This window comes from Brachyistius frenatus, unplaced genomic scaffold, assembly GCF_029030835.1.
Source record: "Brachyistius frenatus isolate BFR_SWC_R1_liver_20210118 unplaced genomic scaffold, ASM2903083v1 Contig_224, whole genome shotgun sequence".
Classification (NCBI taxonomy): Eukaryota; Metazoa; Chordata; class Actinopteri; family Embiotocidae; genus Brachyistius; species Brachyistius frenatus.
In genome coordinates this window covers 484,184-498,511 of record NW_027210823.1, presented here as the reverse complement: position 1 = coordinate 498,511, position 14,328 = coordinate 484,184, and the positions used below count along the sequence as shown (strand labels likewise).

The window sequence follows — 14,328 nt, the reverse complement described above, 5'->3', positions numbered from 1 at the left end:
GCTGTAATAAAGTAAGTGTGATTAAATCAAAGTGTAGTCTTATATTTATAGATATTAAGGATTAGATTAATCATGTATCAGGTTACTAAAACAGAGCTATCTTTGCAGATGTCTGTATTTTGTTAGCAGTTCCTCTAAAGAGTAAAATATCCTCAAACCTTCTCAGATTTACTCATTTTAATAATAATAACTTTATTTATTTGCTGCACCTTTCGACATACACTAACAAAATGCTTTACAAGAAAAACACAAAAATAATAAATAAATTTACAATATAAATGTAAAACAAGATCAAAAAGATGTGAAAGTAACACATTTAACCTAAATTTGTGGATCAGAAGTTTGTTTTTCCTTCTTCCCACTGATACTAAGCATCTCATGACCACTCAGATGTATCTGCTGACCATTTGGAGGGTCCCGATCCATGGGTTGGGAAACACTGGACAGAACTGTGTAATTAAAAACAATCAATCACAGCTGTCAATCATGACCGTACACCATTTTGTATCACTAAATGAAAAAGTTAAACAAATATTAAGGTCATGAGAACGACTTTATAAAACAGAAACTGTATTTGGGGAAAAAAGTTATTTAAGTTTTTTAATTTAGCTTCCATTAGGTAGCGTTGAGGAGGCGTGGCTTATGCTTCTTCCAGCCACCAGGGGGCGATGAGATATTTTGGCTTCACTTCTGGGGAGTTTTCATGTCGTCCATATGGATAAGAGCTTTCCAACTTTAAAGCTTTTTTTTCTCAACTTCATTGTTTATTTTAATGTTTATTTTTTGATATATTTAATATATAAAAATAATTCTTCTTCTTCTTAAATACATTTTTTTAAATAGTTTTTTTTGCAATGGTGACCAATGAAAAAACGCGTTGTTAACAACGCTTGTCATTTAAGCAGTCTAGTCCAGAACTGTTCTCTACGTCCTGTCCCTTTAAGTCCCCAAACGAAGGGGTTGTGGGCATGCGCACTCCGCCCAGGAGCGAGCTTCATGCGTCAAACAACGATTTTGTTTCTGAAAGTTTCTGCGCGCGGGGTGAGTTACGGGAAATGGTGAGTTATGAAAACGTAACTTTTCTTTTCTTCTGCTGTCTGACGCATTTAATTTACAAGAAGAAGAACATAAAAACTCCATCTGTAAATAAAGTTCATGGACGTCACTGCCAGCAGGAGAAAACAGTTTGATCTCCTTTTGTCGGGTTTCAGTAACTGTCAGTTATTACAACAGAAACATGGCGGACAGACTGAAGTTGATTTGTTGTTGAAGTTCATAAAAACGTGCATAAAGTCGTTAATTTCCGCTGCAGAGCTGAATGTGTTCTGGCTGGTTTTCTCGTGGCCGGATGTCCGCTGAGCTTCTACTCGACTCGAGTGTCTTCATAATAAATCACCTTTTACTTCTATTGCAACACGTTTCACAGCGAATTACTGTTATAGTTGTTCTTTTGGAATTCATAATAAAACAAAAAAACATGTTAGCAGCTGATAAAGTCTGGTGGTTTGTTAGATTTTAAACTTTCCAAAACATTAATACTATAGAAGCGTCTAAAACTGGAAAGTTTAGGCAGTAAAAGATCCCAAAAATCACTGAATGACAGGAAAAAACACGAACATGAAGGAACTCTGCAGATGAAACCGGATATAAAACCACCGACTGTTTATAAAAGAGTTCGTAGCTTCAGGTCTGTAAAATGGTTCTGATCCAGAAGTGTCTTCAGCTGCAATACCAGCGAGTGCCACTAGAGGTCGGCTCCAAAAAGCCTCCGGCTCCATAGACTCCCATTCAACTTCTCTCATCAAATCCAAAGTGAATCAAATGTGTCCATCAGTTATCTCGGTGTTGTTAGCTAAAGTCACTCCTTCTTCTTAGTTTTCTGGAGGTCCATCTGAAAATAATCCCTCATTCATTAGAAAAGAAGATTCAAGAAGACCTGTTTTTGGGGGCGTGTCTGTTTGATGTGACGTCTTCTCTGTCTGTCCCAGAGTGAAGATGAATGAGGATGCGTTCGAGGTCCCTGAGAGGACAGAGTATCGCTACCTGGTGCAGGAGGAGGACGAGGAGGAGCTGCAGTACGTCCGTCACCGTCACTACATCAGCCCCCTGCTGGTGCTGTCGAGACGCTGCATCTTCCTCATCTGCCTCGCTGTGCTCGCCCTGCTCGCTCTCGCCACCTACCTGGGCTACGTGGCGCAGACGCTGCCGCCGGGCGTCGCCCAGGTGACCACGGACTGCGGAGAGTTCAGGGGACGACAGGTGAGTTCAGACACTGTGACTTTACAGGAGAAATGGTCATAAATACAAAATATAACAAATAATATTACATTTATACAAAATTAGAGGGGAAAAAAACATTGAAATATTTCATTTAATTTCATCTAAACCAACAAAAAAGCTGAAGTAGTCGACTTCAGCACAAATGAAATCCTCTGAAGTCCTCGTTTTAACTTCACTTTCACAACATCACAACTTAGATTTGAGCTTCGACAACAAAGTGGATCTTTTAATCTAAATCATTTCTGATTCATGCGTCACTTTTAAACTTCTAACTTCATCTGTTTGTATTTTTTTCACCTCAAGTTCACTTCTTTTTTTAAATTCAATCACTGCAGCCAAATATGATCTAAAATACAACAAATGTGTCCAATAATCAGTCGCATTTAATCATTTTAATGTTCTCTTGCATGATTAAATTATTTAATTGAGGAGTTTTTGTGGGTTTTATATTCGATCGTTAGGCAAAAAACTGATTGATTGATGGAGAAATGAGCCTGTAAACAGTGTTGAACTGTCAGCAGGTGAAAAGGAGATCCAGAGAACTCTCTGTCTGCAGCGCCCCCTGGTGGCTGGATGTCTAACAGTTTGTTTATAAGCTGCTCACTGATCAAAACTAAAATCATACAAACACAAACACCAAAATCATGAACAACATCTGAGCTGCAGGTGAGTGTAGTTCACCTCGATATGTTTACCAATCAGTGAAACTAAAAGAATTCCTTTGTGTTTATTCTCACTGACTTAAATGAATGCAGTAGTTTTTGCATTTAAAAATTTGATGATGTGAGTGTTTTTCCTCCATTTAAAGTTATTAAAGCATTAAACAGCAGAAGGTTAAATCAGCTGTTGTTTAAACACTTTAAAATCTATTTCTGATGGGAAAAAGTTAGTTTGAATAATTTTGTTGTAATAAATCCATAAAAAATGATTAAAAGCAGGTTGAAATAACCCTTTTTGATCTTTGTTGTGCAGAGGGGCGGGGCCTTCTCCTTTAAGGGGATCCCCTACGCCGCTCCGCCCGTCGCTGACCTCCGCTGGGCTCCTCCGGCCGACCCCATGTGCCGGGCCGCCGTGACGGACGCCGGCCGCTTCCGCAGCGTTTGTCCTCAGGTGCGTCCGCTGACGAGCGCGGGGAAGGTGACGGGCGAGGAGGACTGCCTCTACGTCAACGTGTGGACGCCGGCGCTGCGGCCCGACGCCGCGCTGCCCGTCATGGTGTGGATCCACGGAGGATACCTGCACATGCTCAGCGGGGGGGAGCCGGGCTACTCGCCCACCGAGCAGCTGGCCGCCGACACCGGAGTCGTCTACGTCAGCTTCAACTACCGGCTCAACGCCTTCGGCTTCCTGGCGCTGGAGGTGCTGAGAGAAGGTTCTCCGAGGAACACGTCAGGTCAGTCGGAGACACGGCGAGGCAGATGGGGGCGGAGCTTACTGAAATCATCATCGGTTGTACGAGAGAACATTTCATCCATTTTTCCACAGATGTTCTGTCGCCACTTTATTTCCTTTTTGAAAGTCGCTTCTCTCCGATCTCGTTCGTCGGGTCACTTTCTAGTAACGCAGCTTTTGATTGGACGAGAGAAAGCCAACATGGCTGCCACGTGTTCATTCACCAAAACAGTAAAGAGTCATCAGCATTAGATCTATAAATACTGTTCTGGTTCTTAATAATCAAACAGTGATGGATTAACAAGAACCTGGATTGATTATAACAAGTTATAGAAAAACATATTTTAAAGGTCCCATATTGAATAAATTCAGATCTAATTTATGATTACGATGCGGGTCGAGGTGCTATAAATACTGTTTAATATAATTATAATAAACTTTATTTTTAGAGCACCTTTAACACAATTCACACTTTCAAAGTGCTTCACAGCAAAAAGTAAATGCAGTGTTTCACATAAAATGTAATTTAGAAATATAAAAAAGAAATAAAATGCATGAGAGCAGTTAAAACACTAATAAAATAGAGTTGAAATATAAAATAAACCAAAATACACTTCATCCTTTTCCTCCGACTCCTCTTCGTCTTCCTCCTCATCCTCGTCTCTTCTAATTCTGAATTCTCCTGATTTCCTGGAAACCACGAAAATTTAGTTCATTTTTGTTTCTGACGGAGAAAATGTGACGCTGGGAAACAAGGCCACATCGAAGCAGGGTGATGATCCATCCTCCTCCTCCTCCTCCCACCTCCTCTTCCTCCTCCTCCTCTTCCTCTTCCTTCTCCTCCCATTTCCTCCTACCTCCTCCTCCTCCTCCTCTTCTTCCTCTGCCTCTTCCTTCTCCTCCTCCTCCCACCTCTTCCTCCTCCTCCCACTTCTTCCTCCTCCTCCCACCTCCACCTCTTCTTCCTCCTCCCATCTCCTCCTCCTACCACCTCCTCCTCCCAACTCTCCCTCCTCCTCCTCCTCCCACCTCCTCCTCCTCTGCAGGGAACTACGGCTTCCTGGACCAGATTGCAGCTCTGAAGTGGGTCCAGAGGAACATTGGTGTGTTTGGAGGAGATCCAGGAAGAGTGACCATATTTGGACAAAGTTCAGGTATGAGAACAATAAAAAAAGAATGTAGAAGATAAAGATCAGCTGTGATTAAAGGCTGAGTTTTGATTTCCAACGTGCATTAAAACAAGCTGTTTATCTGCGTGTTGAAACGAAGCTTCAGACTGAGCGCTTCACTTTTAACTCAATTATTACAATATCTTTTCTTTTTTTTTAAACAACTAAATGCAGGATTTCGAAGAGTGTTTTTTGATTGTTTTGATCAAAAATGATTGTTTGTGGATTTTTTTTTGGTGAGTTTTTTGCCGTAGCTCCTCCCTGGTAAATAATAATCTGTGGTGACTTCCTGTGAATTATCTGACCTGGAATCTGTTTTTCGTTTTGAAGCTCAAACTGATAAAAAGAGTCTAAAGTGAAGAAACTTTCCAGAACTGAAATATAGAAACAATGAACACGTACCTTCAAAATAAGAGCTTTATTGTTGGTAATAAAGTCAGTTTTATTTTGAAAGGAGACGTTATGATGTCATCATAACAGAGCTTCTTTTCACGATGTTTTTGAGGAAAAATCTTGCTGAAATTTTGCTGAATTACAAACTGCTGCAAATATTGTGGAGATCGTTTGAATTAAATGAATTATAGTGATTTCCTGGAGGAACTGATTGACTTTGTGTTTCAGGAGAGAACGTGATGCTTTTTCATTAGTAGTCTATTTATATACGAGCTGATTAACAGACTAATGCTTTATATAATAAAAGGCTGGTTTGGTCCTTTGACTGCAGCATCAGGTGTTTTTAATTTGCTGATGAACTAAACGAAGCGCTCTGTGTTGTGCTGGAGGCGGGACTTCTGTTTGGACCCTGATGATGTCGCCGCTGGCCGAAGGTCTGTTCCACGCGGCGGTGGACATGAGCGGCTCGTACGTCCTCAACGCGACGCTGGAGCGAGCCGAGTCGGACAACCTGCCGTTCCTGAAGAAGACGAGCTGCTCCGACGCCGCCTGCCTCCGACGGCTCTCCGTCAGACAGGTGCTGAAGGTAAAATAAAATACTCCGCTGTAATTATTCTCTTTAATATTCTCTTTAATATTTGAAGATTTCATAAAATGTCTAATTCGTAGCTCATCTTTACGATCAGGAAAGACATTTTGATCAAATTTAAAATTGCTTTTTGGTTTTCTGTATTTTAATGGATCTAATGAATGAGAAGGAATCGTGATGTTCGACAGAAGGATGAAGCTTCAGGAGACACCGACCGCTTTCTCACTCTTACATGTCAGGAAGTGTTTGAAGTCATTGTTCAGGATCAACGACGATTTCCTTCTTCTTCTTCTTTGATTCTGTTTTTAGTGATAATTTAGTTCAGTTTTGATACATTAATTAAAAGAAATAGACAAGTTTTATTTTTGATTTGGCCGCTGATTGTTGGAGGAAGAAAAAAACAAAAGTTTTCATTACCAACTCTAATTAATAACAATACGTGTTAATTTAACTTATTATCATTACTTTGACCACCTCAACGGGATCGTTGCTTCATCATCATCATCATCACCATCACCATCGTCATCATCACTGGTTTAATTTAAAACCAGTGATGATGATGATGATGGTGATGATGACGATGGTGGTGATGGTGATGATGGTATTGTTGATGGTGGTGATGATGGTGATGGTGATGATGATGGCGATGATGATGATGCTGGTTATGGCAATGATGATGATGATGGCGGTGTTTTCCAGGCCGTCCCGTGGCAGGAGTACCCGTCCTGGGCAGCAGATGAGATGACAGACCTCCCCACCAGGGGGCGCTTCATCGGTCCGGTGGCCGTGGTGGACGGGTATGTCCTCGAAGCTCCACCCTTTGAGGTGTGGGAGAAGAAAGGGAATCACAGCGATGTCCCGTTGGTCGTCGGGACGACGGAGCAGGAGGTGGACTTCAGGTGAGATCTCACCTGGTTCAGGGGCATCGCCGTCAGCTGGTGCTGAGCTCAAACTCCAATGTGTTTCCTCCGTAGTCCTCCGGCTGGAAACATCTCGTCGTGGACCTGGGAGGACTACCGCTGGTTCGTGACAGGTAACAACTGATGGACACATCTGACGTTCAAATTAAACGCTCTCGTTTCAAATTAAAAGACCTCATTTCAAATTAAAAGTCTTTTTAATTGTACTGTGTTTTGACCTCGTCTTGTCTCTGTTTATTTGGCGTTGGCGACACACAGAGCGCTACAAGTTTAAAAAATAGTTATCAGATTTTTGAGTCTGAATAAATAGGCAAAAATATCTAAAATCCTGTTTCCACTTGAGGAATTGAGCATCAATATTTATCCATCTAAAATTAAAGTACGACACGGTACAGTGTGTCTGAAAACTTATATATTCAGATGTACATAGAAACCAAAACAAAACACTATTTTAATTCAGTTTAAGAAGTGGAGCTTTCAGAGGGACTGAAGAGTTCTAAAGTAGCTGTTAGTTTGTTTTCTTGTCATATTTGTTCTTTATTCATCTGTCTTTATTAATTCCTCTCAGATCAGCCTCGGCTCTTTCTGCTGCGTCTCTCGGCTCTTTTCTGTTGTAATATAAAATATGTTCACTTTACTTTCCTCCTCTGTGAAATCGGTTTAAACCCACAACGCTGTCCTGGATCTTCATCCTGAATTATGATCACAAATTAATCACAGAAAGATTCTAGACGTCGGTTTCGGAGGTCGACTCCTGTTTGGTGTTTTTTGTTCTTTCAGCTGTAAAAATGTTGTTTTGGATTTATTGGCTGTTTTATTGCTCTTTATTTTTCAGGCGCATCTTTTCTGGTCAGCTTTTTATTTGTGAGCTGATCAGTTGATGAGACGACAAGTTAAACTGATGTAAGTTCTCTGCTCCCCTCAGATAAACTCCGGTCCTTCGGCGAGCGTCTCCCCAAACGGGCGTTGGAGCTGTACCCGCCCTCGGCGCTCTGCCCGACCTTGGACCGCTGCCCGGAGAGAGCCTACACCACCATGGTGTCCGACATCAGGGTCACCTGCCCGAATAACGACCTGGCGCGCCGCGCTGCAGGTAACAACTCACAACCAAGAGATTTAAATCAGCTACCTCTCACATTTTAAAACACATCAGTGATTAAAAGAAGCAAAAAACCAGCAGGAATCCTGCTGAGATAAATTACAGCTAAAAATAATCTGTCTGCAACAGCAGAAGCTCCACGTCAGTGAAACCTGCACAGCAACTTAATGTATCTTAAAAACAACACAAGACAGCTGAACTGTTAACGGGCCTCATGAGACCTTCATGTTTTCCTTTTCATTTCAAATCATACAACAACGGTTCATACAGTCATCTTTACCTGCATGCAGCGAACCAGCTTTTCAATTTATTACAGTTTAATTATACAACAGAAATAAAACATAAATAAATGAATAAAACAAGTTCTCTATATAATTTCTGTTGTTTTTATTGCCCATATGTCTGTGTAACCATGACGACGATCACTGGACACCGACGCAGAGAACGAAGGTAGCATTAAGGAAGAAGTCATTTTAGGGGTATTTTCAGCGATGGAAATTAATTTAGGGAGTTTAGCCTCTTTGGGTTTTATTTATTATCTAATCTAGCTTCGCTGAATTTTTGGATAATTTTACACCAATATGGTAAAAAAATGTTTTTCAAAGAGGCCTCCCAAAGCTTAAAACCAGAGTCTTAATTAACTTCATGCAAATACTGTACAAGTACCACAAGTTTGTACCTACAGTTGAAACCAGAAGTTTACATACACTGTGCAAAAAGACACATAACACTTTTTTTCTCACTGTCTGAAGTTAAATCAGACTAAACCTCTCCTGTTTCAGGTCCGTTAGGATTACCAACATTATTTAACTTTTGCTAAATGTCACAATAATGAGAAAGAGAATATTTTAGAGAATTTTTCATTACTTTCTTCAAGGTCAAAAGTTTACATCCAGTTCCTTAGTATTTAGTAGCATTGCCTTTGAACTGCATGACTTGGGTCAAGCGTTTTGGGTATCCTTCCACAAGCTTCCTACAGTACTCTGCTGGGATTCTGGCCCATTCCTCCGGACAGAACTGGTGGAACTGAGTCAGGTTTGTTGGCCGCCTCGCTCGCACACGCCTTTTCAGATCTGACCACAAATTTTCGATGGTATTCAGGTCAGGGCTTTGTGATGGCCACTCCAAGACATTGACTTTGTTGTCCTCAAGCCACTTTTGAACTATTTTGGCAGTATGCTTCGGGTCATTGTCCATTTGGAAGACCCATTTGCGCCCACGTTTTAGCTTCCTGGCTGATGTCCTGAGATGTTGCCTGAATATTTCCAGGTAATGTTCTTTCTTCATGATGCCGTCTATTTTATGAAGAGCTCCAGTTCCTGCTGCAGCAAAACAGCCCCACAACATGATGCTGCCACCTCCATGCTTCACAGTTGGGATGGTGTTTTCAGGTCTACAAGTTTCCCCTTTTTCCTCCAAATGTAACGCTGGTCATTATGGCCAAACAGCTCCACTTTAGTTTCATCAGACCACAGGACATGTCTCCAGAAGTTAAGGTCTTTGTCTTGGTGTCTTTTTGCAAACTGTAATCTGGCTTTTTTATGTTTCTTTAGGAGAAATGGCTTCCTTCTTGCTGAGTAGCCTTTCAGCCCATGTCGGTGCAGGACTCGTTTTACTGTGGATAATGACACTTTCTTACCAGCTTCAGCCATCATCTTCACAAGGTCTTTAGCTTTTGTTCTGGGGTTGATTTGCACATGTCGGACCAAAACACGTTCATCTCTGGGACACAGAGCCCGTCTCCTTCCTGAGCGGTGTGATGGCTGGACATTCCCATGTTTATATTTGTGTATAATTGTTTGCACAGATGAACGTGGCACCTTCAAGCATCTGGAAATTGCACCCAAGGATGAACCAGACTTGTGGAGCTCCACGATTCTCTCCCTGATTTCTTGGCTGATTTCTTTTGACTTTCCCATGATTTCAAACAAGGAAGCAGAGTGTTTGAGGTGTGGCCTTAAAATACATCCCCAGGTGTGCCTTCAATTAACTCGCATGTTGTCAGTTAACCTATCAGGAGCTTCAAAAGCCATGACATCATCATCTGGGCTTGCCCACGTTGTTTGAAGACATAGTACTTTTGGTGTATGTAAACTTTTGACCTCAAAGAAAGTAATATCAAATTCTCTAAGAAATTCTCTTTCTCATTATTGTGACATTTAGCAAAAGTTAAATAATTTTGGTAATCCTAACGGACCTGAAACAGGAGAGGTTTAGTCTGATTTAACTTCAGACAGTGAGAAAAAAAGTGTTATGTGTCTTTTTGCACAGTGTATGTAAACTTCTGGTTTCAACTGTATGTACTCTCCATCTGAAACATAGTCAGCATTTATGTGCTGCGTTGCTGTTATTAAATATGAGTCACAATTTGCTAATTCGTCAGTAAACGAGCAGTATTTAATATTTAGAGTTTATTCTGAAAACCACGAGTATAATCCTTTAAACTGCCTTAATTTCCAGTCATTTTTAGTCCACATTGGCTGTGATTGAGCAACAGAAAAAAACTAAACAAGCTGCACAACATAAACAAAACCAACGAAGCATGCAAAAAAAAAAAAAAAATCGCCCAGGACGCCCTGCAGTCGCCGCACACAACAGCTAAATGTCACTTTACTCAGAGCTTCACCACTGAGTGAGTTTAACAAACCTCGCAGGCAAAAAACCTACATGAGGCACAATTCTCCTGCAGCGGGAACTCGTCCCGGAGAGAGAAGTGGGCCACGATGTTTAACTCAGGATGCAACTGCTCCAATACTAATGTACTGCAGGGGGGGCGGAGCCTCTCATTCAAGGTATCTGACGGGGAAGGAAAAACTCTCTTTTAACAGAAGAAACCTCCAACAGAAGAAAAAACTCTCTTTAACATGAAGAAACCTCAACAGAAGGAAAAACTCTCTTTTAACAGAAGAAACCTCCAACAGAAGGAAAAACTCTCTTTAACATGAAGAAACCTCCAACAGAAGGAAAAACTCTCTTTTAACAGAAGAAACCTCAAAAGAAGGAAAAACTCTCTTTTAACATGAAGAAACCTCCAACAGAAGGAAAAACTCTCTTTTAACATGAAGAAACCTCCAACAGAAGGAAAAACTCTCTTTTAACAGAAGAAACCTCCAACAGAAGGAAAAACTCTCTTTTAACAGAAGAAACCTCCAACAGAAGGAAAAACTCTCTTTTAACAGAAGAAACCTCAACAGAAGGAAAAACTCTCTTTTAACATGAAGAAACCTCCAACAGAAGGAAAAACTCTCTTTTAACAGAAGAAACCTCAACAGAAGGAAAAATTCTCTTTTAACATGAAGAAACCTCCAACAGAAGGAAAAACTCTCTTTTAACAGAAGAAACCTCAACAGAAGGAAAAACTCTCTTTTAACATGAAGAAACCTCCAACAGAAGGAAAAACTCTCTTTTAACAGAAGAAACCTCCAACAGAAGGAAAAACTCTCTTTTAACAGAAGAAACCTCAACAGAAGGAAAAACTCTCTTTTAACAGAAGAAACCTCAACAGAAGGAAAAACTCTCTTTTAACATGAAGAAACCTCCAACAGAAGGAAAAACTCTCTTTTAACAGAAGAAACCTCAACAGAAGGAAAAATTCTCTTTTAACATGAAGAAACCTCCAACAGAAGGAAAAACTCTCTTTTAACAGAAGAAACCTCAACAGAAGGAAAAATTCTCTTTTAACATGAAGAAACCTCCAACAGAAGGAAAAACTCTCTTTTAACATGAAGAAACCTCAACAGAAGGATAAACTCTCTTTTAACAGAAGAAACCTCCAACAGAAGGATAAACTCTCTTTTAACAGAATAAACCTCAACAGAAGGATAAACTCTCTTTTAACAGAAGAAACCTCCAACAGAAGGAAAAACTCTCTTTTAACAGAATAAACCTCAACAGAAGGAAAAACTCTCTTTTAACAGAAGAAACCTCAACAGAAGGAAAAACTCTCTTTTAACATGAAGAAACCTCAACAGAAGGATAAACTCTCTTTTAACAGAAGAAACCTCCAACAGAAGGATAAACTCTCTTTTAACAGAATAAACCTCAACAGAAGGATAAACTCTCTTTTAACAGAAGAAACCTCCAACAGAAGGAAAAACTCTCTTTTAACAGAATAAACCTCAACAGAAGGAAAAACTCTCTTTTAACATGAAGAAACCTCAACAGAAGGAAAAACTCTCTTTTAACAGAAGAAACCTCAACAGAAGGAAAAACTCTCTTTTAACAGAAGAAACCTCAACAGAACCAGGCTCAGAGGTTAGCGGTCATCTGCCTCGAGGATGAATGATGGGAACATTTAATGAATACAAATGTTCAATAAGCTCTTCTTCGCTCTTCTTCCTCCCAGCTGCCCTCGACAGTCCCGTGTATCGCTACGTGGTGACGTACACCCCGTCCGGTCCGGTGAACACGTCCGGTGACCTGCTGCCGTTCCCCGGACGCTTCTCCTTCCACTGCCTGGACGCCGTGGCGTTCTTCGGAGGGCTGGAGTCCGTCCTGGGGAAACGTCTCTCCGAGCAGGACAGGAGCTTCCAGGAAGTCGTCACGCGCCACCTCATCGGCTTCGCCAGGACAGGTGAGCAGGTCGCTGGTCAGGAGAAGGCTCGACAAACCAATCTGCTCTGTTGTAATCTACCTCCTCACCACTGGATGGCACTAAATCCTACAGACGGCCCCTTTAAAGTCTCGCTGTGCTTCTCTTCGCAGGTAAGATGGAGGCGGAGTGGCCGGAGTTCCCAGCAGCCACTGCTCTCCTATCCGAGCACCTGACGGTGGTCCAGAACTACTCGGCCCCCCGCTGTGAGCTGTGGAAGGAGAACGGGCTGTACGCCTACGCCTGGGTCAACTGAGTCCGAGCCACGCGCCGACGGTGCGTTCAGGGTCCACGTCCACTGGTTTAATCTGAGCACAGGGTGAGGCCACTGTTCAGAGAGGTTCACTGAGTCTCTGAATCAACCACCGGGGTGTTTAACATCAGATCAATGAGTGTGGTGTCCCTTTAACATCCAGGTGTGTTCACAGCTGGATGGATCGTTATCATCACGTCATAGAGGAAACACATCAGACTGATCAGATTACAACATCACAACAATAATCCTTTTATTTTTAATCTTTTTCATGTATGTGGAACAAGCCGACACACACACACACACACACACACACACTTTGCCAGAAATGTCGGTTTGAAGTCTTAATTTCATTATTTTGAAGTATAAACAGCAGCCGTGTAACGTTTGTGTTGAAGTAACGTGTTTTCTGACACGATTCTCCATGAAGATCTTTTTACATTTATTTAAAAAATATCTACTTCGGCTTCAAAACTACAGAGGTGATGGAATTTAATTTATGATTCTCCATTGAAGATTTTTCTGGATATTATAAATATCTCAAAGGGGAGAGTTTTAAAACAAACTGCTTCATATTAATAGAAACAGAAAGCAGGTAGAAGCCGCTGCAAGTGAGCGAGGACGTGTTGTTTTGTCCTGTAATTTGAAGAGTTTCAGTAACTTTACATCCAACCGGAGTTTGAAGGAAACACGACGGTAGAGGATATGAGACGAAAGATGTGTGAAGCGCTCAGAGGAAAAAGGAAGTTTTGTGTACAATATGAGGTTTTACATTCAGAAAAATCTGTGTTCAGAAGATCGGAAGTTTTAATTTCTCTCATCTGCTAAAAATGTGTTTTTACAACAACAACAAAATGCACTTCACAAAAATTCACCATAAAGTTTTACAGACACATTAAAAACTGAATTTGCAGCATGTCTGAACTGTAACAGATTCTTCATGGCTGTATTTTTATTTTTATGGCAGAATATTTTTGTGTCAGACATTCAAAAATCAGCTGATATTAGCTGAAGAAAACGGACATTTAAGTCACATAAATACCAAAAATATCAGGTCAGCAATAATACATGAATTGTTAAATTTCTCTTTGGACTTAAAGGGAGTTTTTCTGATTTTCAAAATTATTTTTATACGTATTTCTGTCTTGGGATGAGTGAAGATGAGAACATGAGTTTGATGTTTGTGTTTGTGATGTTTTGACCTGTTTGTGGAACTTTCTGCTGTTTGCACTGATTTTGAACACTTAGCCACTAAATATTTGCACTTTGCTGTGAACATATTCTGTCACTTGTACGTTTGATTGAAGTCATGATTAGTTTAGTTTTCTTTAGTTTTTGACCACTTGTTATCTTTGCATTATGTTTTAATGGTTTACAAACAGCACTCAGACATCATGTGTTGATGTGGTGAAATTCACTCTTTATATGCTCAATAAACTGAAACCATCTGAATTATTTTTGTTTTTTTTCAATAGTCTGATGTTTCATGTTTTGTGTTTGTAAAATTCCTGAAATCTTTTAATTTTCAGTTGAACATCTGTTTTCACATCAGTGGTTTGTTGAAGTTTAAATTTTAAAAAAATGGGTAAAAGTAGCATCGCCAGTGGTTAGCCATAAAATAATCTTAGAAAAAACTAATTTC

The 14,328-nt window shown here is 40.6% G+C and overlaps 1 protein-coding gene across 2 annotated transcripts; it reads left to right on the top strand.

Moving 5' to 3' along the window:
* The first annotated feature begins 976 nt into the window (after positions 1-976).
* Positions 977-13,842, top strand: LOC138633514 (para-nitrobenzyl esterase). Of its 2 annotated transcripts, XM_069719781.1 has the most exons (10): positions 977-1,058; positions 1,989-2,259; positions 3,253-3,673; positions 4,719-4,826; positions 5,624-5,820; positions 6,523-6,722; positions 6,798-6,856; positions 7,669-7,836; positions 12,188-12,415; positions 12,547-13,842. In XM_069719781.1, the coding sequence occupies exons 2-10, from the start codon at positions 1,996-1,998 to the stop codon at positions 12,687-12,689; spliced, it is 1,788 nt and encodes a 595-aa protein (XP_069575882.1). In that variant the 5' UTR covers positions 977-1,058; positions 1,989-1,995; the 3' UTR covers positions 12,690-13,842. The 2 variants fall into 2 exon arrangements, with proteins under 2 accessions (XP_069575882.1, XP_069575883.1); XM_069719782.1 differs by lacking the exons at positions 12,188-12,415; positions 12,547-13,842 and adding an exon at positions 7,975-8,204.
* Positions 13,843-14,328: the final 486 nt, after the last annotated feature.